Genomic DNA, 26,669 nt, shown 5'->3' on the forward strand with positions numbered 1-26,669 from the left:
CTGTTGTGATGACTAGGCCACAGGGTGCCCAGACATTTGGTCAAACATTTTTCTGGGTGTGTCTGTGAGGCTGTTTCTGGATGAGATTAACATTTGAGTAGATAGACTGAGTAAATTATTGCCCACTCTAATGTGGGTGGGTCTTATCCAATCAATTGAAGACCTGAAGAGAACAAAAAGGCTGAGTAAGAAGAAACTTCACCTACCTGACTGCTGGAGCTGGAACATTATCATTTCCTGCCTTTGGACTTGAACTGAAAAATCATCTCTTCCTAGGTCTCCAGCCTGCCAGCTTTCAGACTAGAACTTATACCATCAGCTGTCCTGGTTCTCAGGCCTTTGGATTCAGACTGAAACTACATCGTTGGTTGTTCTGAGTCTCCGACTTGCCAGCCACATATCTTGGGACCTCCATAATTTTGTGAGCCAATTATTTATATGTATATACATATATAATATATTTATATATGCACACATATACATACATACACACACACCACACACACATCACACATCACACATATACCAGTAGTTATATATATAACAAATAGGCTTATAGCCAAATATATAGCCTACTGGTTCATTGGTTCTGTTTCTCTAAAGAACTCTAATACAACTGTTTTCTGCCTTACTTTTCTTCACAACTGCTCCCAAGCCTCTCATTACCTTTTTTCCTTCCACGACACCCACTCTCATTCTTAATATGTCTATTTACTTACAGTTACTCAGAACACTGCTCACAAAATTACTACAGGTAACTTATTTTTCCAGTACTACTGTGAATTACATCCTATTAATGGCCCCTGCGTGTGCATGCACACACACTCTTATACAGGCACATTATTCTTCATATAGTACATCAGCTAGTCAGTAACTTTCTGTGATAATGAAAATATTCTATGTGGTGTACAGTATAATAGCCATTAGCCACATGTATTAGGGTTCTCCAGAGAAAAGAGCCAATTGGAAGGAGAGATAGATAGATAGATAGATAGAAAGATAGATAGATAGATAGGTAGATAGATAGATAGATAGGGAGATTGATTTACTGTGTGGAGTTGGCTTATGTTATTATGGAAGCTAAGCAGTCCTAAGATCCACAGTCGGAAAACTGGTCCAGGAAAGCCAATAATAAAGTTGCAATCCAAATTTTAGTCCAAAGGCAGGAGAAGTCTGATATTCCATCTCAAAGACAGTGGCAGAGAGAAAGAATTCTATCTTACTGGGCCTTTTGTTCTATTCAGGCCTTCAGTGGATTCAATGAGTCCCACTCACATTAAGGAAAACAATCTGCTTTCCTCAGTCTACTGATTCAAATTGTTAAGCTCATCCAAAAACACCATCACAGACACACCCAGAAATAGTGTTTAGCCAAGTGTTACCCTGTGGCCCAGCAAGTTGACACATAAAAGTAACCATCATATTACATATGGCTACTGACTGCTTAAAATATGACTAGACCAACCAAGGAACTAAATTTTTAATTTTTATTTAATTTTAAGTAATTTAAATGTAAATAGGTATACATGGCTCACAGTTACTATTTTGGACAACACAGTGGTAGATTGTCTCAGTCCTAGAATGAAGCTTTGACTGATGCTGTAGGACCATTCAGACTACTTCTCCAGTATCTGGCTTCCACCTGGGCTTGAAACACCTCCTCTGGGAGAACACAGCCACCATGTAAGAAGTCCAACTACCCTGAGACTGCCATGCTATGAGGAAGTATTAAGATAGTCACATGGAGAGAGTATATCAAGAGAGGGAGAGAAAGCCCTATCTATTCTAGCCATCCATCCCATTTGAAGGAAATGTGAATGAAGAAACTGTATTGGACCTCTAACCCAATCAGGCCTTCAGGTGACTTCAGCCAGAGCTGCCACCTGACTCTAACCATATGAAAACTCACAAGCAAGAAGTTCCATCTAAACCTGCAGAACCATGAGAGATAATAAATTGTTGTCTTAAGCCACTCAGTTTTGGGGTGATTTGCAAGGCAATAAATAACCAGAACAGAAGTATGCTAAGGAATCAAGGCTTCCTATTTTTCTGGCTCCCCTAGATCCCAATCTTCTTTTCTTTCTGTTTTCTACTTTCTTGCTTTTTGTGGTATAAACTTTTATGCTTAGAACTAAATTAGCAGTTTGGGAAAGTCACAGTTATCTGGCCTTCAAGTATCTTGGCTTTTTGACCTCATATTTAAAAGGCTTTCCTGCTTTCAGATAGGCCAAGTTGGACCAATGTTTGCCTTTTACTTCCTTACTAAAGGCCATAACCAGTTAATACAATCTAATACCCTGATCTTTTTCAATCAATTGTCATTTTTTTTTTTTTTTTTTTGCGGTACGCGGGCCTCTCACTGTTGTGGCCTCTCCCGTTGCGGAGCACAGGCTCCGGACGCGCAGGCTCAGCGGCCATGGCTCACGGGCTTAGCCGCTCCGCGGCATGTGGGATCTTCCGAGACCGGGACACGAGCCCGCGTCCCCTGCATCAGCAGGCGGACTGTCAACCACTGCGCCACCAGGGAAGCCCCGATCAATTGTTTTTTAAAAGTCTAATCCCAGAAGACATATACCTATGCTTCAATATCAACATTTTAACCTCTGCTTCGCTGCCAGAAGAAAATGGATGGGAGGGAGAAGGATGTGTTGGGTAAATATTCAAATGATACCTGCTATATAAGCAATACCTCTTACATATAACAGACTAGTCATGTACTCAGATACTATATAAGTTATTTATACAACTTATAAATTGTGCTATTTAACACAGTTATATAGCCTTGAACTTTATCCCTTAATAATGTACTTTTTATTCCAGTGAGCTCAATATTTATAAAAATTTAAAAGGAATTTATTGCTAAATGTCAGGAAAACAAGTGTTTAGGACACGATTTACTATTATGATTGTTCTTAGTGAGCATTTTTTTGTGATTGACACTAAGAGGGCAAATTTTGGATCTGAAAATTTCATTAGGACTCTGTTACATCAGTGATTTGTTTTTTTCATTCCAGTTCTAAGAACAGACGGAAGTGGCTATGGATAATTCATATGATTTCAATCAACAAGGCTCATGTAATGGAATTCCATCTGAGAAGAAAAACAACTTCCTCGTGTCAGAAGATCATGGACAGAAAATCTTAAGTATACTACAGAATTTTCGAGAACAAAATGTCTTTTATGATTTCAAAATAATCGTGAAAGATGAAATAATCCCATGTCATCGTTGTGTGTTAGCAGCATGCAGTGACTTTTTCAGGTACTTTACCTTGTCTGTTTATCCCTCAGATTTTATGATACCACTAATTAAGTTATTTTTTACGGCTGTACTCAATTTTCCCCCCACAGAACATGAAACAGTAATCTTTAATACTTAAAAAAAAATAATTAGAACCTAGATTAACTAATGATTTTTGAAAATGAAAATATAAGAGTACCTTTTTTAAAGTTCAAGTCTTCCCAGGCTAAGATTGGGAAGTTCTATGGAACATTAGTCCCTTGAATTTTTCTGGAAAAATATTGTTTTGATCTGGGGTCAGTTTTGTTTGGGGGATCCCTGCACTGTATAATTTGGGAAAAGAGGAAAGGACAGATTGAGCAAAAATGGAAGCCAAGTTCAAAGAAAATGAGGAGTCTGAGAAGAAAATACATTTCAGTCATGTATTATATCCTATGGATTGTCCAGGAGAGAGGGACTCTAATGCAGAGAATTTCTCTTCACTTTAGCCAAGATAGTCCTACAGTAGGGAAAAGTACTCCCAGAACCATTTCTGGAGAGCACCCAACCTTTTCTGATTCTAATTCTGAATATAATTTGGTTCCCCATGTAGATCGTCCTACAAGGAATATCCTAGTCATGACACTGTAAGAATCCACTGTGATGACAGTGGGTTTCTGATTCTTAACAGTGATTAAGGGTCATGACCTTAGTACTGTGGTAACTGTATCAAGGTAATACCTATGAGGCCTATTCATCAGACAGACAAACCTCTCTTGCTGACATCTTGACCTTCAGCCCTCCTAGTCATACTGCAATAAACTCAAATCCTAATTGCAGTATTTTGCATTATGTTCAGTTTTAGAAACAATTTTTATTCTAAGTAAGCAGGGGTTAAATCTCTAACAAAACACCTGTTTCTGTAGGGTTTCCTGCTTTGAATTTGGGAGCAGTGGCTCAGTGCTGCATCACAGTTTACTGGGGACAAGGGGAGCTACAACTTTTACTAGCCTGTTGCCTAACTAGACTATATGTCTTCATGTATTCTTTTCATTTCTTCTCTCATGTATCCTAAGTTATTCTTCTTCAGACTCTACTGGGGCCCTAACTGTTCTCATGTTCTCCCACTCTCAGGTTCTGCTAGTTTCTTCCCACCTCTCTTCTAATCCACTTTTTCTTCCAAGTAACTTTCTTGCTCCCTTATCTTTCATATCACCTCTTCATCAGAGGAAGCTGTACAGTATAATGGTTAAGTACTTGGCCTCTTAATGCACATGCCCTAAATCTAAATCCCAGCTCCACCACTTACTAGGCTTGTGACCTTAGGTAAGTTACACAACCTCTTCAGGCTTCAGTTTCCTTATTTGTAAAAATTTAAGATAATAAAAATAGGACCTAACTCATAATGAGTGTTGAACGAAATATTGTATATATATATATTTTTTTTGCGGTATGCGGGCTTCTCATTGTTGTGGCCTCTCCCGCTGCGGAGCACAGGCTCCGGATGCGCAGGCCCAGTGGCCACGGCCCGCGGGCCCAACCGTTCCGCGGCATGTGGGATCCTCCCGGAGCGGGGCACGAACCTGTGTCCCTTGCATCGGCAGGCAGACTCTCAACCACTGCGCCACCAGGGAAGCCCGAAATAATGTATATTAATGATTATGTCAACACCCACTACATTCAATTAATGTTAGCTGCAATTATTATTATTTCCAAACCTAGCCAAAATATGGAAATAATTTGGTATGAACACACAGTCTTATTTCTCCATAATGTTTTCATGTTAACAAAGTAAGAAATTCGTATAAGCATTTGAACTGGCAGTCCTCTACTCTTTATGTTGAAGTTATTTATTAATTAAATGTATTTGCACATAATATTTGTCCATAGTACTTTGTTCAGCCTACTCCTAGCTTTTTAGGGATCTACTTTCAATTTTTAAAAATTATTGTTAAAACAACATGTTTTTCAAAATTCGCATCTGTTTTGAAGTAAAACAAATGACAGTTTTATAATGACCTAGATCCTTTATTATATATAGTATTTTACTAAATGAGTATATAGTTCACATAAAAATATGTACAAATGTAGATAGAAAGTCTACATTATTTACACTCTTGTATGATAAGGCCACTAATTCATAATTTTGTGTTATGATCAAACTCACTGGAGTATTGGGATATAAACTCACAGAAATATTGGGGTATATAAAATTAAAATAGAAAATTACATAGTGCATGGTAAATGCACTTTATAATATTTTTGGAAAATTAAAATTATGATTGAGTGTAAAGTCACTGGAGACAAGATTCAAAAGGAATCACACGTATTGTGTAAACACTTTATGATAACATGGTAAATTTGAGATAGAAGTTAACTGGATACTTTAAAGATGAGTAGGATGAAACATAGAAATATATCATTTGTGTCTTCTCAAAGAAAATGTGGAAGTTGGTGGTAAATTAGAAATACATACAATTTTAGAAAACTTTTTTTCTTAAAATGATATTAATAATAGTTTGCATCAATTAACTTAGTTATTTCTCTCACAGCTCAGTGAAATAGGTACTACTAGTATCCCCATTTTCAGATGAAGAATTTGAAGCACAATCAAGTTGTTAACCTCTCCAAGGTCACACAGTTAATAAGTGGTATAGGCTAGATACCCACCCAGGCAGTCCTGTTCTAGAGGCCATGCTCTTATTATTACCCTAAACTGACTATAGATATCTTAATAATCTAATTATAACCACAGGTTAATGTTTCTAAGTTGATATACATTATTGAAATATCCTGCATAATGTGTAACATGTATAAATTTTTGTAACTCTATTTATTCGTTATTGTGTTAAAAAGTATTGAATACTCCTAGTAGAAAGGGGCGTTAGCATCCTTTTCCTAAGGAGTATTCTGTATTTGGAAGGCTCCTCATACTTTTCAGTTGGACACTTGTGCTGTAGTAACTTTAGTTACTCTCTATAATAGACTTTAATAATGAAGTTTGGTTTTCCCCCAGAGTGCTTGGGCGCCTGGGCACTACTCACAAAGGTGTCCTGGACAGTACTGGAACAAATACAAACCAGTATTAAACCAGGACCAAAATCAGATAATCTTTAGTCTTAATGAATGTTCAACTGGCAGTCTTTAGTTCTTTGTTGTAGCTCTTTCCTCTTTATCTTTATTTGCAATTCTACTGAAAACCATCGTAATGGGTTTGTTTAAAGTGTAAAAATGAATAACTCTGGATATGAAATTAATATAAGGATGGACAGCAATATTGATCTTACCAAAGCCAAATGTAAAATATATCTTAGTCTCCTGCCTAAATATTTCCAAATAATTTATATTTTTGCTTAAACTGAGCCAAAAAATTTCCTATTTCCTTAGAGTCTATCAGCTTTACCAGATGGGGATAAATTAGAACTTATTATGAAGAACTTTCAAGCTGGTCTAATTATTCAAATCTGGAGACCCGTCTCCATCTCTCAGTGGCTATTTCTACAAAAAACTTATTTTTAGCCTTTTTAGTTTGGTGTGGTACACTGTTGTTTAGTTTTATAAAATCATATTCCCTTTTTCCTAAAGTGCTGTATGAAATGTGTTTTTAGACATGTATTCAAGTTTATCTTATTTGGTGGATTTCCCCACGCAGACAGAGTCATTGGAAACATCTGATATCTCACTGTATTCCATCTTTTACATATTTCACTGCTGCCAAATTGAAAATTATTTTGAAAAAGACTTTTAAATCCTAAACCCAGAAGCTTTTATATATTTTAAGTAATTTTAGTTATCACCTGCAGAGTTGATACTAAATTAACCCATAAGTAAATAAATTCAGCCATTAGAGAGATTTTACCCCAATTTTATGAATAATATATAAGAACATCAAATCAGATGCAAAATTTGAATCTTTTTGTAGCCTTTGGATCCATTGCTGTGGGTCAGCTATAATGTGTATATTTTGCAATATGGGAGTTATGTAATACGTATATTTTACAGGTAAATAATATGGTCTCTAACTATTATAGATATTAAATTAATTTATTAGGATGCTTTAAAAATATATTTTGTAAATGTATTTTACACCAACCTAAGAGTAAAGGAAACCTCTTTAAGGTAATATTGAAAATTATCTTGGAATAAAATATTCCTGTTTATTTGTTCTCCTGTGTTCTTCATTTTTGCAGGGCTATGTTTGAAGTAAACATGAAAGAAAGAGATGGTGGAAGTGTTACCATTACTAATTTGTCCTCCAAAGCAGTAAAAGCATTTCTTGATTATGCCTATACTGGAAAAACAAAGATAACAGATGATAATGTGGAAATGTTCTTCCAGTTGTCATCATTTCTTCAAGTTTCCTTCTTGTCCAAAGCTTGCAGTGACTTTTTAATAAAAAGTATTAATCTTGTGAATTGTTTACAGTTATTATCTATATCAGATAGCTATGGCTCTGCCCGTTTGTTTGATCATGCTTTATACTTTGTACAACATCACTTTTCTTTATTATTTAAATCCAGTGATTTCTTAGAGATGAATTTTGGAGTACTGCAAAAATGTCTGGAATCAGATGAATTAAATGTTCCTGAAGAAGAAACTGTATTGAAAGTTGTCCTTAGTTGGACTAAACATAACTTAGAATCAAGGCAAAAGCATCTGCCTTATTTGATTAAAAAAGTAAGATTATATCAGTTATCTGAGGAGACACTTCAAGATTGTTTACTCAATGAAGAGTGTTTACTCAAAAGCACAAACTGTTTTGACATAATCATAGATGCAATTAAGTGTGTGCAAGGTTCTGGGGGACTTTTCCCTGATGCTCGACCATCCACAACTGAAAAATACATATTTGTTCACAAAACTGAGGAAAATGGAGAAGATCAATATACATTTTGCTATAATATTAAAAGTGATTCATGGAAGATACTGCCACAATCACACCTGATTGATTTGCCAGGATCTAGTCTGTCTAGTTATGGGGAGAAAATATTCTTGACAGGCGGTTGCAAAGGGCCGTGTTGTAGAACAGTTCGGCTTCATATTGCAGAGTCATATCATGATGCCACTGATCAAACCTGGTGCTACTGTCCGGTCAAAAATGATTTTTTCCTGGTATCAACTATGAAAACACCAAGAACCATGCATACATCAGTTATGGCTCTCAACAGATTATTTGTCATAGGTGGAAAGACTAGAGGATCCCAGGACATTAGAAGTCTCTTAGATGTTGAATCTTACAACCCTCTTTCCAAAGAATGGATATCTGTTAGCCCATTACCCAGGGGCATATACTATCCTGAAGCAAGTGCATGCCAAAATGTAATTTATGTTCTTGGATCAGAGGTAGAGATTACAGATGCTTTTAACCCATCACTTGATTGCTTTTTTAAATACAATGCTACAACTGATCAGTGGTCTGAACTAGTAGCAGAGTTTGGGCAGTTTTTTCATGCAACACTAATTAAAGCTGTCCCAGTAAACTGCACACTGTATATATGTGACCTTTCCACTTATAAGGTTTATAGTTTTTGTCCAGATACTTGTGTTTGGAAGGGTGAAGGGTCTTTTGAGTGTGCAGGCTTCAACGCAGGTGCAGTTGGAATTGAAGATAAAATTTATATATTAGGTGGTGATTATGCACCAGATGAAATCACAGATGAAGTGCAGGTCTACCACAGCAGCAGGTCTGAGTGGGAAGAAGTTTCACCAATGCCAAGAGCCTTAACTGAATTTTACTGCCAGGTGATTCAGTTTAATAAATACAGGGACCCATGGTTTTCTAATCATTTCTAAAAGTATTGTGTGATTAGACATTCTAAAACTATTGCAGTTTTAGAAACCTGCAGTAAATTTATTAACCTTAATTATTGGTAAAATGGTCTTTACAGCTTAATAACATAAAATGCACCTTCTATGAGATAATTACTATGAATGTATACCATATATGAATTAGCAGTTCCCAGAAACTTAAAATACAAAATAAATTTTACCAAAAATTATATTATATTTAATTTAATCTTGGAGAGTCTAGAATATTACTATTTTCATATGTAAATAAAACTCAGGCTTTGATGTTTTGATTTTTAAAGTACTTTATCCATGAAACACTAGTTAAAAACAAATCAAACTTCACAGAATTGTACAGTTAAGATGGGAGAAATCTCTCTAGGTAAAAATTATTTATTTACACTGTATTATATGAAGTGAAAAATAAATTAGAGTCGAGAATCCTATCTTGTTACTACAGGTATAAGAGTTGTCGAATTCCTATTTTTTCTGATCACTGGTTAGCTGCTTTTAAGCCCTTTCTTTTCTTTCACCATTTTTTAGTCAGAACATTTTCTGAAATGCAGTGTATTTCCCCAGCCTTCTAAACTGTACACTAAACATGGTTTAACTCTTTTCATGATTCGACTCTTCGTTAAGAGCATAATGTACTGTGCTGTAATGCCCTAATGCCATTGGCAGTTACTGAAATGTCTTAAAATTTGCTGATTCTATTAGTTTTCAGTGTTAGTTGGTTTCAGTTTTTAGCAGTATTATACCTTATTTTCTGGCTCAAGCTCAGTAAATTAACATTTTGGATTTAAATAATCAGTTCTAAGTTATACCTGACCTGAGTTTATCTTGACATGTAACCCATTTAGTGAAGTTCTTGGTTTCTGGGATCGTAGTCCTAAAATACTTTTTCTGTATCATTGCCAGTTTCCAATGTAAGTGAGGATGTAGAAAGTCTGACCTCTAGATAAGTGGACCACTATTGTTGGCATTTCTTAAACTTTTACATGTCCAAATTTGAGTTACAATAAGAAATTTCAGCGTTTAAATTAGTACCATATCAGTTTTCTGTGATGATATATACCAACTGTAAAGTGCTGTGTATGTTTACTACTTCAGTAAATTATTCACAGTGAATTGTTTTCTAAATTTAAAAATATGACTAGGCTTTTGGTATTGATAGTAGTATTTGAAACTTGCGTCTTGTTAGATGTTTAATCATCTTTAACCCAAACAATGAAAGAGTGTTACTCATCCTTGTTTTCAGCTAAGATGATTCTGCCTTGTAAGAGGATATGTTTCTTTATCAGTTTTACAGATATAGGTATTTTAGGTTTTAAGATACCTGACTTATATCTCAGGTAATGTGCAGGTTGTATTTCTGTGGAATCAAATGTAGTTTCTCACACACTGTAGTAAATGTTAATCTGTTGTAAATGTACATATTCTTTAGAAGTGGAAATATACTTAAATGAAGGTCCTTTTATTTTACTATATAAATTTTTGCAATCATAAGTTTCAAATATATTTTTTAAAATAGAACAGAATATTAGACTGAATTATCATGCAATTCCAAAATCAGGGATTGTCTGTAATCAGATGACAGTTGCATAAAAAGTATTCTGTAGAATTGGTGGCTTCCTACCTTAGTTGGCTCTGCCCTTTCCTCTGTGTGTGTATTGTGTGTGTAAGAAAAAAAGAAAATTCAATGGAGGCTTTCTTTTACGTGTTACCTGGCATTCTGGAAACAAGTTATTTGAGAAAGGCCATAACACAGTGGGGACTAAATTGTTAACTTAAGCATATATAAACAAATATTTCCAGAAAGGGAGAACTAAAGCAATATAGAATCCATTCCTGATCTTGTTTCATTAATTTTATCTTGATTTCTACCATTCTTCTCATTGGCCATTGATTTCTGATGTTACTAGAAATATCCTTGTTATCAAGGCCTAGGTGGCTCCCTCTGCATTTGATTTAATACACTTTCTAACGCACAAGGCTTTCTGCTTTAGTTTCTACAATTGCTGCAGGTTACTTGTTAATCACTTTCACTTATTGCCATCCCTTTACATCTGTACCTGAGTGCTCTTCATCAGTTATAACTGCAAGAAAAGTAGTCTGTCTAGTCATAAAACCCCAAACTCTTCCTTTACTTACTGTTCTTTTTCCTTGGCACCATAGCAATCTGTGCTGGGCTTGGTTCTGTTAATAATTGATCTTGTTCTCTCTAATTTTGCATCATCTGGTAAAGGTAACAGTTTCATTTGATCTATCAAATGGTTGTTGAAAATGGTTCTGGGTGTTCAAAATCCTCAAGGAACCGAATCACATACACACATGGTCAGTGACTGAACTGGTATTATTGATATCTTTCCAATCTTGCCAATCACTGCAGCTTCACTAAGAGCCATATATATTATTCTGGCCTTACCCTCCATTCTGGATTTCTGACATGGAAATCTCAGTGATCTCTCAAGTCTATTCTCAGTACCCAGAAGGAGCCGTCTTTCCTGTCTGTAAGGTTAGGAAATAATATCCCTTTATTACTTCTTCCCTTAGTCTTTTTTTTTTTTCTTTAAAGTCTGCTTCCCTTTCATTATCATCCTTCAGCCAGTGCTGCAGTGTAAGATACAAAATAATTATGCTCATTATCCAGATTGCTTTCATTCTTGTGGAAAAATTCTAATTAACATTTCTAAATCCTTTATCATTTGTCCGGGTCCACTACATTTGGCTTATGCATGCAAAAAATTTCCAATATTGTAATGTCTTCTAAAATTGAAAGTAGGTATGTGTCACTATTAAATATAAAAAAGATTAAATTCAAATTTATACGAGATCAAAGTTAATGAACATTTTTAGAGCAATCTTCAAACTTGACTTACAATGTGGAGCACCTTTTGTTCATCTATTGCCTGTGAGACTAAGCAGTATGAAGAATATTTGCCTAATCAAAATTTACTGCATTCCCATAACACTCAACTCTGGTTTGGGGAGGGAAAGAGGTCTTTATCACAGCAGTATTCATTATATGTTACCCTTGAAAGCTAGAATATTATTTGAGAGCAACCACATCCTGCAACATGATTCAATTTTTCCCAGATACCAAGAAGAGCAATTGAATACATGTACAGGGTACCTAGCTCAAGGCATATGATTTGAAAATCAGAGTCAAGTATAGAGGGAGACATCTGTTTACCTTTTGAGATTTGGAAGCAATAAATGTAATGATTAAACATATTGTTGAATACATGATATTACTTTTAGATCATCATTCTCAGTTTAATTGGATCCAATGTTTGGAAACTCGTATGTCTAGAATTAAATGTGTTAAGACTCAAAAATGTCTTCCAATGGGCAGCTCTTGAGAGCAACCTAAAAACAAAAGCTGAAATTTATAAGGAAGGAGATTTCTGTTCAACATAAGAAACAATTTTACTCCACTTTATAAAGCCATATTTAGAATAAGACTAGTTATCAAAGACTGTGGCATATGGCAGATAGATGATTAGCCCAAATAAATTCCTACACAGGAGTACACAACCAAAGATTTCTACATTCTATTTACACATTTTGATCTTAATAGTTTTCTGACTCTTGACTAATTTCTTCCTCCTTCAGTTTATTTAGCGTTTAGGCATTCTGAGTAACTTGATTTCAATGATTCTGCATACTCAAGATTTCAATAAGACATGAATCTTAAAATTACATCATTTTAGGAGCATTCTTGTTGAAGGAAACTTGTTCTTTTTTCTTTTTTTTTAATCACTCAGGAAGAAGTCTGTAAAGGGTGCTGACATTTATAGTGAGCTGCTAATAGGGATTTTTCCTTCTGTCTACTGTAAGTGCACATTTGTTTTATAGTGAATAGAAGCTGAAAGACCAGTACCTAAATTTCTCCTGAATTGTTCTTATTTCACTGCAAATGTAGCTATATAGCTAAATGTAATGATTCTAATTAAAGATTATGCGATTTGAAAGAATATCTTTACATTTTAAAAATCTATATATGTTTATAAATTATATTTGATGGCACTATGATGCTTAATCAAATTTAATCTATAAATAGGGAATTTAATCACAGTATGATATTACACACTAATCAAAAGATAACTTTTCTAAATCATAGATTCATATTCAAACTTGAAAATAACCTTAGAATCTAATACAGTTTCCAACCTTGTATAGAAAGCCCCTGTAAATTCTAAAATACCCTTGACAGATGATTTTTTTTTCAAAATCTAATTCAGTTCTTTCAGGGTAAAGAGCTCACTACCTCCATTTTTGAACAGTTCTGTTAGAAAGTTCTTCCTACCATTGAAAGCAACTCTGCCTCCCTGTAATAACTTTCAATCCCTGGTCCTAGGTTGCTGTCTCCAAGTATTGGAAACAGCATGTCTTCCATTCCTCTAAAATCAAGTCCTCACTTTCCTTCTTGTTCAAATGCTTAACACTTTAAAACTTGCCACAATGGCCAGGATTACATGCCTTCACCTTGTACAGTTGCCTCAGAGAGTCTATCCTAGCTCTATTGCTTTTTTGGTGTGTTGAGCATAACCAGCATTGCAGAATCTCTTGATAATGCAATCATCTCATTCCCTTAACCAGTTCTCTAGCTCTTATAAATCCAATTTCGGCTAGAGCCTTGCTGTATCTCTCTCCTTCTACCCCCTGTCAACATAATCACAAACATATACTTTCTGAGAGAGGAATTCTAAAGCCAAATTTTAGTGTCTTTTGATCATTTGTCATTGGATATGGTTTTCAGAATTTTAAAAGCATTTCTAAAAGAGACCCTAAAAAGTATACAAAAAATAGAAACCAAAGCAGTCACATCCTTGGTAGTTAATGAAGGGACAGTTTGCTCACAAATGAATAAAAACAATTTGCTCACAAATGAAAAAAACATTATGGTAACAATCTAAGTTTGGAGATTCATCTGTGCGGATTGTTCAGTTGGATAGAGCATGATAATTCCATAAAACAATGCCATTATTAAATAACTCTATAGGTCAGTTAGCTTTATTCGTCTCACTAACTTTGACAACACTCTTAGTCATATCTAACTAGCTCAACAAATTATGCTATTGGTTCCAAGGGTAACAAGGTTGCTGGAATAACTCCGAGTACATTCTCTGAGTATCACATTGTGGTGTAAATATTTCTTTACATGTCTGACTTCCTTATTTAATTGGAAACTCTTAGGAATAGGGACATATATTTATCACTTCTGGACCTAGCAATTAGCACAGTGCTTGCATATAATAAGGCATTTAATAAACTAACATTCTGTTAAGCCAATATATGAAGCAAAATTTATTATAGTTATATTGTTATTGAATGGGTTCAATATAAATGTACATTTTGCAATTTATTTTCATGTACAAAAGAAATTAATTTACATTAGGATTTTACATTTAAGAATTCTTCACATTGTACTTTAGTTATCTACTAATGTATGTGTTAATTCTTTTGTAGTATTTGATATCTTGCTCATGTTCAAAGTCTGGGCTAGGTAATTTATACAACTTTTTGTTAGTATATGTTGTATATTAATTTTTTTTAGTATATGGAAAAGTTAATAATGAAGTATTTTTTATTTGAGAATGAAATTGCATTACACAGCACATTGCCCTCATTTGGAGAACATGTATAGTTGGTTGTATAGTTGTATAGTATATGTATATTTGGTTCTTGAAAGTGAAATTATACTTTAAAATAATTTATTTCCTTAATTTTTTAGTGCTTGAGATTATTCTCTGAATTTTAATTATAATATTTAATTCTGTGTTTCCTTTCAAATGCAATAATAGATAAGACAATGACTGAAAGTTTCATTAGTAAACATGCAACACCCATTTCTCCTACAAGAGCATAATAGCTCTAGTGACTTTTTTCCCACTTGGGGAGACTGTTCAAAGCTACTTACATTGCATACTTAGGTGATTTACTTCATTTCCTCTTAGTAGAATATGGGCTTTTGCCATATGCTATGAGACATAAAATCAGCATTTTTGCAGGTCCATGTTAACCATATTAACATGTAGTAAAACATTTCAATTATATAAAATAATTATTAATGTATTAAAGTGTATCTCAGAAAAGAATATATATATTCTGTTTGTATTTATTGTTATTAGAAATAAAAAAGGTGGATGCTAAAGCTTTCATTTTCTTGCCACCCGCTTCCCCAGATGCTCTGAGTAGCTCTAATGAGTCTCAGAATTCCTGAGAGAGTAGTGGTGGTGGGGGGTTACTGTCAGAAGGGGCTCTGTAGCTATGATCACATATCCAGCAACATAGACTTCAAGGTGGACATCCTGGTCTGAACAAATAGAATACAGCTAGATCTCAAATGAGTCATAGGTGGGGAGAGACCTCGAGGTTCTGACTGAACTAACAAAGAACAGACTAAATGTCCATGAGCCACAAATGAAAGCAGTAGAAGCTAGCTGAAGGTACAGGGTCAGGCACTGTCCAACCCTGCTTCACTGGACATCAGCCTCACAAGAATCAGCCAGCTGCCAGGGTATAAGCCTTGTTCCTACCTCATGTGTCCAAATGCTCGGGGGAAGCTAGTGAAGGGGTCCAGATCCTGAGAGACTAAGCCGTACCATAAAAAGACTTTTAAAATGTTTACGTTGGACATTTGCTCTCAATTCCAGTTCGTATAATTTTTCCTCTTTCTGGACAGGCCCACTTGCTATCATGTTTCTGGTTTTCCCATGCAATGAGTTGTGATTTACTAAACAACCTTGGAGCCCAAGCCCTCTTCTGGACTACTGCTCAGGCTGAAACAGAGTTCATCTTTGAAAACCCAACCCTTAAAAAATCAACTGTCCCTATCCCACATGCTTGCATAAGCCTAGTTACTTTCTCTGAATTTCTTAGGCTTTCTTAGCAAATCCTTGGTCCCACCTTATTGCTCCAGACTTAACCTTTATTACCTCCAATTCTCCATGTGCTTCAGATTTCTGTAGTTTACTTTGCCATCAAATATTGACTCATCACCTTCTCTTTAATCCCCCTAGACAGAAGCCTTTAACAAAGTTAATTTAAAATGTAAGGATATTGTAGGGAATTTACCTGTTACCAGGTTGTTGGGGATGCTCCCCTCAAAGGAGAAGTCTCCTCTCTTGGTGAACATTTTAACACTTGCTAGCTTTCCTCTCAAGTCATTAAAAAGAAATGTTAATAATCTCGGTCTGATGCATTGGCATTTGAAGTTCTTTCCCTAAATTCTGAACTGCCTGAATTTGTCCCTTTCTCCCCACTACAGGAGAAAAGCCCCTTAATGACAAAATTTAATCTCCATATTCACAGAAAATAAGTTGCAAAACCCATTTAAACTAGCAGTTTGTCCCCTTTCCAACCACTAAGTAACTAAGAGTTAATATTGTGCTACAGGCTCTTATGCAGTTACGGTATGTTACAAATATGTTTTGTCAAAAACTATTTGTAGGGCTTCCCTGGTGGCGCAGTGGTTGAGAGTCTGCCTACCGATGCAGGGGACATAGGTTCGTGCCCCGGTCCGGGAAGATCCCACATGCCACGGAACGGCTAGGCCCGTGAGCCATGGCCGCTGAGCCTGCGCGTCCGGAGGCTGTGCTCCACAACAGAAGAGGCCACAAACTATTTGTAGCAATTTAGCCAATATACAGATTTTAATAGATTTATATGTGTATTTTTCAAAGAAAATAATAATCCTAAAAAGTAATTATTCTTTTCACTATGAATATGGAGTTTCAAAATAATGTTTATAAAGTGTTTTGAGGTTTTTGAAACTACAAAATATCGAATTTTTAGGCAATGTGGCACTAAACCAATCTACCTAATGAACATTAATTAATCAAAACTTCAGGTTATTTTAATTATTTTTATTTATGTTTATAAAACCCATGTTTCCAGGATAAAGTTTTTTTGCACTTATTAAATTTTGCAATTCTAAAGACTTCTATAAAGCTTAATGAAACTAATCCCAAGATAGCAAACTTAAAATTCATGAAAAACTTAAGAAATTTGTGGGACCTATCTTAAAATAGAATTTAAGCATAAATATTGAACAGATCATCCTAGTATTTACAGTGTTAGATATCACTGGACCTGATAAATATTTTTGCATTTCTTCCAAGTTCAGGGCTTGTTTAAACTGATTTTGCTCTAGTAGTCATTAGTGAATCTTCCATGGGAAGTTATTTACCCTTACCTAACCTTGACCAAAACATATGGTGCAAAATTAGTTTAAAATTTTCAATCAAGAAAAGCCTTTCTCTGGGGCCTTTTCAGATTTAAAAATCCAATTAGCTTAATTTTTTCCTTTTAGAGATTAACCACACTTTTATGCTATGAAACATTAATTGGAATTCAAGCTATAGCTCTTTTTTAAACAAACTTTCAACAAATCAGTAAATTTTTTCTTTTACAAATAGTATTCACCTTGTATCTATTCCTGAAGGAGTAAAATATACCACAATATTCTTCCATTTAAATACAATTCACACTTCTCTTACAAGCACAAATTAATGAGCACTCTTGTTTCTAGGAATTTTCACAAAGAGAATTATTCAGTAGTTCAAAGCATCTAAATTTCTTCCCTTGATAAATGAAGTATTGAAGCTCTAACCAATAATTATTTTTATGGGATGTCTACCCAGGAATATATGTGTCAGGCAGTATTGCTTAAACTTGCTTCGAAAAACATATCTGGGAGTCTGTTAAAAATACTGAATCCAGGACCTTACTCGTAGGGATTTTCAGTTAGTAAGTCTAATAGATTCGGGTCCTAGGAACTAATATTTTTAACAAGCGCTGCAAAATATTCTTATCAGTAAGCAGGCCTGGAAACATACTGGGGTAGAGATTGAGAGCCCAGCTCTCAAGGCAGGCAGGTCTGGGTTTATATCTCAGATCCACCACAGAGTGGTTTAAGCTGTATAAGCTTGAGCAAGTTACTTAAACATTCTGTGCCCCCAGGTTTTTTACTGGCAAAATTTAGATAATAGTTGTACCTCCCACAAAATGTTGTTGTGAGAATTAGATCAAATAATGCAGGTGACATGCTTGGCAATAGGAGATGTTCGATAAATGTCTTTTGTCTCCTCTTTTTTCATGTTTGATTTCAGCAGAAGCCATCTTCCCCTAACTCTCCAACATGCTACCACAGCCTTACATTCTACAATTAGAGATAAAATTTTAAATCTGAAAAGTACCCAAATCTACCTTGGCAGAGGGAATTGATGGGACAAAGTAAAACTTTGCCTAATACACAGTTTAGCTTTGACTTGGCCCTAACCATTCCCTCTTAGGCTCAACCGTGAGTATCTCATTTATTAATTTATTCATTTAACGACCATTTCTTGAGTTCCTAATGTGTGTCAGTATACTAGGCTTGAGGGTACAATAGCAAGAAAATCAGATGTGTTCCCTATTCTCCTTGGACTCACTAAGTATTCTGCTGCTTCTGCAAGTCCCTCCAGATTTGTTTTGCCTGATCTCTATTGATAACAAACACTTTCAGTTTGGCCCCATTTTTGTTTTCCACTCTCTCTTTCAGGGCCTTGTGCCTTAGTAAGTTCTTTGGCTTCCATATCTGCTCTGCCCAGATGAGAATTCCCTTTTTCTCCTTGGCCCACATCTCTCAAGTTCAGCAGTGGCTCCTGTGGCTGATGCCAGATGGAGAATGAAGCCCAGATCTCCTGTATACACATGAGCAGAGGGTCAGACAACCAGATTACAGAATCTAAAGCAGTCATAAAATGGGTGAGAGCTCTTAGAAGTCTACAAGGAATTTCCAATCTATTGAATGTTTTATTTTCACAAACTGAAATGTAGAAGAATGTATAAATCTTTGAACACAATTCAAAAAGTTTTTTCTCATTCGTTTCCCACCCTGGTATATGTATTCAGCCCTATGTAACATGTCATGTTGACAAACTCTCATATATCATGCAGAGTACTATTTTAATATTTTTTCACCTGGTAAATTAAGATTACCATTTCTCACCAGTTCCCCAAGCATTCAGTTTCCTCCTCACCGAAATAACACAGACTTAAGAAAATGTGCAGAGGTCAGCTTATTGATATTTAGAAATACAAAATGAGGATGGTCAGTCATGAAAAATTGCACTTATGTATAATGATCCCTCTCATTAATAATTTGAGTCCACCTCGATCTTGCAAATGTAATTAATGCAGCATCAGGGGAGTAAACGAAAGCAGAGGCAAGTAGTATAAATTCCATGTGACCAGGAATACTGATGATAAAATGCAGTCAGGACCTCAGTAGTAAGCAGAGGGCTAAAGGATAGAAACTAGTGATTGTATAAGAAGAGTTAGATCAGCAGCTGCTGTAAGTTGTCATTCCTCAACCCTGTTCTGCTCAGCCAACATCCCTAGCCTTAAGTGGGCTACACTTACATATGGCCAGGAGTTATGACAATCTATGTCTTTGAGTGGGGGAAAAAAGGCAGAAGGATATCTTATGGGAAGTAGGAGGGGTCTGGACTTACAAGTTTTGTTGAGTCCAAAGAATAGACACTCAAATCCAGTGGCTGGGGCCCAGATTTCCTTGTTATAAACTTCCATTGTATCATAGAGATCTCTCTGAACAGGGGTGAGAAGCTTGCACATGAAGACCCTAATGCTTAATAAATGAAAATTGTTCTTTCTACTTTGAGTGCCTCAATTTATTTAGCTGGGCCTAGGTGCAGTCCACACTTCTGCAGAATAACAGTGTCATAGTTTGAATGGAAAAGCACATGGCATTAAGGTGTCACATAAAAAAGGCCAGCTGGGACTTCCCTGGTGGCGCAGTGGTTGAGAGTCTGCCCGCCGATGCAGGGGACACGGGTTTGTGCCCCGGTCCGGGAAGATCCCACATGCCGCAGAGTGGCTGGGCCTGTGAGCCGTGGCCGCTGAGCCTGCGCATCCGGATCTTGTGCTCTGCAATGGGAGAGGCCACAGCAGTGAGAGGCCCGTGTACCGCAAAAAAAAAAAAGGCCAGCTGGCTACCCCAGACAGGTCCTCATAGGATGGCAGGACTTTTCTGCCACCATGTCTATATCAGTTACCTATTGCTACATAAAAAACTACCTCAAATCTAATGGCTTAAACAATCCTATTGCTCATGATTCTATAGGTCAGGAATTTGGGCAGGGCTCAGAAGGGGCATCTTATCTTTGTTCTACATGGGCTGGATAAATTCACATAGGGATGGAGGCCTCACACATCTGGTACCTTTGTGCTAGCAGTCAATGGGACAGCTCAGTTCTCTTCCCTGGGGCTTCTCTGTGTAGTCTCTTTCCTCTAGGGCTGCACTAATATGGTAAGCACTATCCACATGTGGCTGTTTACATCAAAAATTATATTAATCAAAATGTTTTAAAATTAAAAATGTAGTTTAAAATTACAAGTCACACTTCAAGTACTCAGTAGTTATGTGTGGCTAGTGGATGCCACATTGGACAATATAGAGTATTTTTTCCATCATAGCAGAAATTTCTGTTAGAAAGCACTGCTCTAGGGCCTTTCTCTCCATGTGGCTCCAGCAGGATAGCCTGAACTTCTTTCTATGGTACCTGGCTTCTCTCTAACCTAGCTATGACAGCATAGCTACGGAGCCTCAAGACATGGGCTCAGACGTCCCAGACACCACTTCTATATTCTATTGGTCAGGGCAATTCACAAAACAACACAGATTTAAGAGGTGGGAAATAGACACCATAGCACATAGCAAAGACATATTGTAAAGGGTACAGAGACAAAGAGGTATGATTTATTGCGTGTCATTTCTAACAATCTACCAACATATCAAATCCAATTCTGAGTTCTCTCTAGAAAGTACTCACAGGTCAGAATCTGGACTCTTTTGAGCCTCTTCTCTCTTTACTCACATTCTCTGCACTATTTTTGGCAGCTGTATTCCCTCAGACCTCTGCTTCTATATCCTCTCTTTCTCCCTTACCATTGCAAGATAAAATTACATCATATGGTAAAAATTGCTTAAATTCCATTGTCAAAGTTTATGATCACTGCCATGCTTACATGGCATGCTCAAATCCTTTGCCCCTCTCTTGCTTTGTCATACTTACTTCACAAAATCAAAACTGAAGTGATCTGATGAGAACTTCTATAAATTCCCACCACCAACCACATCTACCCACCTCCTGGCATCTTTGTTCATATACTCAGCATTCCCCCTCTTTACAATAGATGAACTGTTCTTGTGGACACTCCCTGCTTGTGAGTAGATCAAATCCCCTCTCACTTCAACAATTCTTCCCCCTTTCTCCTTCAGCATCCCCATTTTCATGCATCATTTCCACCAGCATACAAACATGTTGATTCCATATACCTTCCAGCAACTGCCCCATTTCAACTGCATCCATTTTTTCATCTTTCTTCTCTGAGGTTTTTGCCAATCATTTCACCAAAGCTGCTTTTGTTAAGGCCATCAGTGGCTGCATGATACTTCTTGATACCTGAATTATCAGCAGCTTTTTATCCAGTTCATCACTCCCTCCTCCTCGATATACTTTGCTCATGGGGCTTCCAGAATTCCACCCTGTTCTGGCTTTCTTTTTGCCTAACTCCACCTCAGTCTCCTATGCTTCTTCCTTCTCTTCTCCCACATCTCCTAATGTTAGAGTGCCCCAGAGATCAGCTCTTAAGACTTCTTTTCTTTTCCATCTACACTAACTCCCTGGGCAATCCTATCCAACAGCAAGGACTTAAATTCTATCCATTTTGTTGTCAAATCCAAGTTCCTATGCACAACACACAGTGATGCCAAACAAACTGAAATGTTTGGAGCAGAAAGGTATATTGCAAGGACCAAGCAAGGAGTATAGGATGCTCATACTCAAAAGATCTGAACACCCCAATGGATTTCAGGGAAGCGTTTTTTTTTGTTTTTTGTGGTACGCGGGCCTCTCACTGTCGTGGCCTCTCCCGTTGTGGAGCAACAGGCTCCGGACGCGCAGGCTCAGTGTCCATGGCTCACGGGCCTAGCCGCTCCGTGGCATGTGGGAGCTTTCTGGACCGGGGCACGAACCGATAACCCCTGCATTGGCAGGCAGACTCTCAACCACTGCGCCACCAGGGAAGCCCCAGGGAAGCGTTTTTAAAGACAAGGTGAGGGAGAGAGTCGCAGGGTACATGATCATCTCATGCACAGTTCTTTAACTGGTTGATGGTGAAGTCACAGTGTTCTGTCATAAGGGTTAACATCATTAATCCTCAGGTTCAGCTGGTCTGGAGGCTATATGCTGGTGGAGATCATGCAGTTAGCTTTTATTCATCTGGTAGGGGGTTCATTATCTGGAAAACAACTTGGGAATGTGCATCAGACTCTGTTATCTATGTCCTTCAGGGAGAAAATAAAGATTCTGTGACTCAGTTATATGGCTGATCTATTGTTTAAGTTGTTACCAGTTCTCCTGGCCCAACTGCCATTTTTTGTTATTACATATTCACAATCTTTCAATCAGAAATTCTTGAACCAGCCTTTTGTGATTCAGGGGAGGCCTGGGAGACTAAAGGTTTTCTACAAATGAGAGGCAGGAAGAGGACATGGGGGCAGGGGAGGTCTGTACCAGAAAGGGCCCAAAGATTCCTGCTTGGTTACACATTTGTTGATGACTTCCAAATGTATAGTTCTAATCGACATGTATCTCAAAATTCCTACAAACTATCTCTTTTTTAAAAAATTTTTAAATTTTATTTTATTAATTTTTTAATACAGCAGGTTCTTATTAGTCATCAATTTTATACACATCAGTGTATACATGTCAATCCCACTTGCCCAATTCAGCACACCACCATCCCCACCGCCCCGCAGCTTTCCCCCCTTGTTGCCCATACGTTTGTTCTCTACATCTGTGTCTCAACTTCTGCCCTGCAAACCGGTTCATCTGTACCATTTTTCTAGGTTCCACATACATGTGTTAATATACGATATTTGTTTTTTCTCTTTCTGACTTACTTCACTCTGTATGACAGTCTCTAGATCCATCCACATCTCAACAAATGACCCAATTTCGTTCCTTTTTATGGCTGAGCAAACTATCAGCAAAATATACAATATTCACCAAAAACTTAAGGTTTCCAAAACTAAACTACTATACTCTCTTACAGCTCTGTAATGGCATCTCTACCCTATTTCCTCAGGACAAAGTTTTTTGTTGTTTTTTTCTTTTTTCCTTTTATACTTCAAGTATACTTGATTGTGTTAGTTTCAGGTGTACAAAAAAGTGATTCAGTTACAAATATTTTTTGCTTGTTTGTTGTTTTTGTTTGTTTGTTGTGTTTAGGTAAGAATTGGATTTATTTAGAGAGAAACACACTCCACAGACAGTGTGAACCATCTCAGAAGGTGAGAGGCATAGTTAGTTTTTATGAGTTGGGTAATTTCATAGGCTAATGAGTAGGAGGGCTATTCCAATAATTTGGGGGAAGGGCATGGATTTCCAGGAATTGGGCCACCGCCCACTTTTTGGCCTTTTATGGTTAGCCTCTGAACTGTCATGGCACCTGTGGGTGTGTCATTTAGCATGTTAATGTATTACAATGAATGTATAATGAGGCTCAAGGTCTACTGGAAGTCAAATCTTCCACCATCTTGGACCTAGTTGGTTCTAACCAGTTTCTGTAATGTCCTATGGCTATGTCATTCTTTTAAAGGTTGTGCCCTGCCTCCTCTCCTCCTGTTTCATCCTCCCCTCAGAGATTTTACTCCCATAATCTTATGGGAAGCAGAGGGGCAAAGGTCCATCTTCTGTAACAGCTGAGTAGGGGTGTTGACCCTGCCTGTCAGGGAGTAAAAATCTCTGGATGCCTGACCTAGGTGTCCCAGGGGCAGGAGAGCTATTTGTTTTAAGTTGGTATGGGCTGGAGCCCTCTCATAGCCATCATCTTGATGTGGAACTGTTGTAACTGTTTCCTTGGCCTTCCTATGAATCTTCTTGATGATGAAACACTTTTTGTAACAGCATCAGAGTAAAAGATAACTATCTATAAATGACAAAAGACTTAAAAGGCACTGTTAAACATCTGATTACAGTGTAATTGATGAACTTGGTTACAATAACCAAAATTACAAATGACTACATTAACATACCAAATAATCCTAGTTAATTTAGTATTTTTCTTCCTGCTGATAAACTCTGTAACAGGAATAACATAAACTTGAACTTCAGTAAACCTAGGTACTACAGAAGTATTATATTTAACACTGAAAACTCTAAAGATATGTCTGTATTAATCAAACCAACAAGCTTAAGGCAGCTTTAATAGCAGATATTAATTTAATGTTGAATATTTCCTAGATCACTTGAACCCAAAATTCATTTTGGCTGGTTATCTTCATATTTATGGTATTTGTATGAGCACTTAAGTTCCTTTAAGCCAATTAAATAGAGCTCTTTTTTTTTTTATTTTTATTTTTTTTGCGGTACGCGGGCCTCTCACTGTTGTGGCCTCTCCCATTGCGGAGCACAGGCTCCGGACGCGCAGGCTCAGCGGCCATGGCTCACGGGCCCAGCCGCTCCGCGGCCTGTGGGATCTTCCCGGACCGGGGCATGAACCCGTGTCCCCTGCATTGGCAGACGGACTCTCAACCACTGCGCCACCAGGGAAGCCCAAATAGAGCTCTTTTATGAATTAATTTTGGCAATATCATACATCTGCAACACACATACAGATACATAAAAGCACACAAGCAAACAGAGACCTCATAGTTCGCATTTCAGAATTTCAGCCATGAATCAGGCACAACAACATAAAATCCATCAGTTACAAGGGGTTGGATTCAAATTGGTCTTCTGGCAAATGGAGCAAATCAAGGTTACATGTCTAGATGGCTAAACACTTTTTACTAATGTTTATAAAAAGACACTTAGGATTTCTATTTATCCAAATACTAAATTACTTTACCCATTTTTTCAAATTTTGCATTTTAAAAAGATGGTGGACGTAAGGGTTACTAGAGATGACCAGGTAGAACATTTGCATCTCAAAGGCACAGGCAAATTCCTCCTAGGATGACTTTGTTCCCTTGAGGCCAGAAAAATATTTTTTCTTCTTTTTCTTCTTTCTCAAAGAATTGGGTAGCCACCTCAATGATATCAAAAGACTGACACACCCATTTCACCGGTGTTGTGAGGTTTTACTTTCCCTCAAAATTCCTATCAGGCTCTGAATATCATCTATGGTTAGTTTAGTTAGACCAGTGGCCTCCCATTTTAGTAATCTATTTACAAACCCTTTCAAGGATCTTCCTGGTTAAAGAAATTTGTGCCTTATATGTAGACAGTCTATAACCCTTTTTAACTTAATAACCACCAACTGGATATCTTTGGCCAAGCCCAGAACCTCGATATTCCACACTCCAGGGTCTACTAAGGCTTCTATTTCAGCTCCAGATTCAATCTGTTCCTTTCCACTTTCTGTTAGAATCATTTGGTGATGAAGGTGGTTACCTTGCCCCTAGAGAAACAGAATGGCCCCTAGCTTAGGTAATAAATCTCTTCCCATTAAAGGGATGGGACAATCAGGCACAAACAGAAAGGAATGTAAAAACAACTGGCCATTGATGTTGCACAAAAGGGGTTCCAGGAAAGTGTGCCCCTGCCTCTTCCCTGACACCCCCATTATATACTCCTTATGATTGCTAAGTTTTCCAGTCTTTTTGATTAAGACTGGAAAGGTTGCAATGGCATATATAAAAAATTTTATCAAGTGGACCACCACATCAATGACCACCCAAAGCTCGACATTAGTTATGTAGATGGTATTTCTAGACAGAGTCATTTTTGGGCTCTGGCCACTTCAGTCTTCTGATTGTAAAACCATCAATGGCCAAGGGACCCCCATTGCTCTCTGGCATCTGGGGCATTCCCTCTTTCAATGCCCTAGCTGTTTGCAAAGGGTGCATTGATCACAATCCTTCCTCCATTGTCCCTTTTGTCCACACAGGGTACACTGGTCCTGTCTGGGTACCCATGGGTCTAGTGGTCCACCAGGGCCAGATTGGCCCAGAAAAGCTGACCCCCACCCCCACCACTGGTGGTCTCTGAGAGGACAAAGCCACTGCAATCATTTGGGCCTTTTGCATATTTCTCTGGGTGCGTTCAGTCTTTTTGGTCATATCCCTATTATTGAAAACCAAATAAGCCAATTGGAGCAAATCATTCATCAGAGTCTGAGGAGCAGCAGTTGCTTTCTGAATTTTGTGCCTGATGCCTGGGGTACACTGGGCTATGAAATGCATAGCCAAAAGGGCCTGTCCCTCTGGGGAGGAGGGATCTACATTTGTATACTTCCTAAAGACCTCCACTAGTCTCCCTTGGAAGACTGCAGGATTTTCATCCTGTCCCTGTTGGACCTCTTTCGCTTTTTCATAATTAACATGTTTTACTGTAAGTTTCTTCATAAGCTCTATTAAACAGGTGATCATATGGTCCTGTCTATACCTATCAATAGAATTCACCTGGTAATTCCGTTGTGAGTTCACCTTGGGACAGTGTTGTTCCCCACCTGGTGTACTGCATGGCCCCATAGGGTGGGTCTGTTAAAATGTCCTCTGTGTCTTTCCTAGAGTTATCCCTCTGAACTACACATGACTTAGTTTTTAGGGGGGTCCATTGCCTAAATACAAGGCCATGAAAATTTGAAC

General features: G+C 37.2%; 1 protein-coding gene across 2 annotated transcripts in view; it reads left to right on the plus strand.

Moving 5' to 3' along the window:
* Positions 1–9,322, plus strand: part of KBTBD3 (kelch repeat and BTB domain containing 3) — a 49,516-nt gene extending 40,194 nt beyond the window's left edge. Inside the window, exons 1-3 of one of the 2 annotated variants that reach the window (XM_029208478.1) lie at positions 270–421; positions 3,015–3,259; positions 7,408–9,322. In XM_029208478.1, the coding sequence (XP_029064311.1) occupies positions 3,039–3,259; positions 7,408–9,010 (1,824 nt within the window). In that variant the 5' untranslated portion in view covers positions 270–421; positions 3,015–3,038 and the 3' untranslated portion in view covers positions 9,011–9,322. Of the gene's footprint in view, positions 1–269; positions 422–3,014; positions 3,260–7,407 lie in introns of those variants that run through there. The other variant, XM_029208479.1, reaches the window with a different exon arrangement.
* The last annotated feature ends 17,347 nt before the right edge of the window (positions 9,323–26,669 follow it).

This window comes from Monodon monoceros, unplaced genomic scaffold (assembly GCF_005190385.1).
Source record: "Monodon monoceros isolate NGI ecotype Baffin Bay Population unplaced genomic scaffold, NGI_Narwhal_1 Super_Scaffold_7, whole genome shotgun sequence".
NCBI classification, from domain to species: Eukaryota; Metazoa; Chordata; class Mammalia; order Artiodactyla; family Monodontidae; genus Monodon; species Monodon monoceros.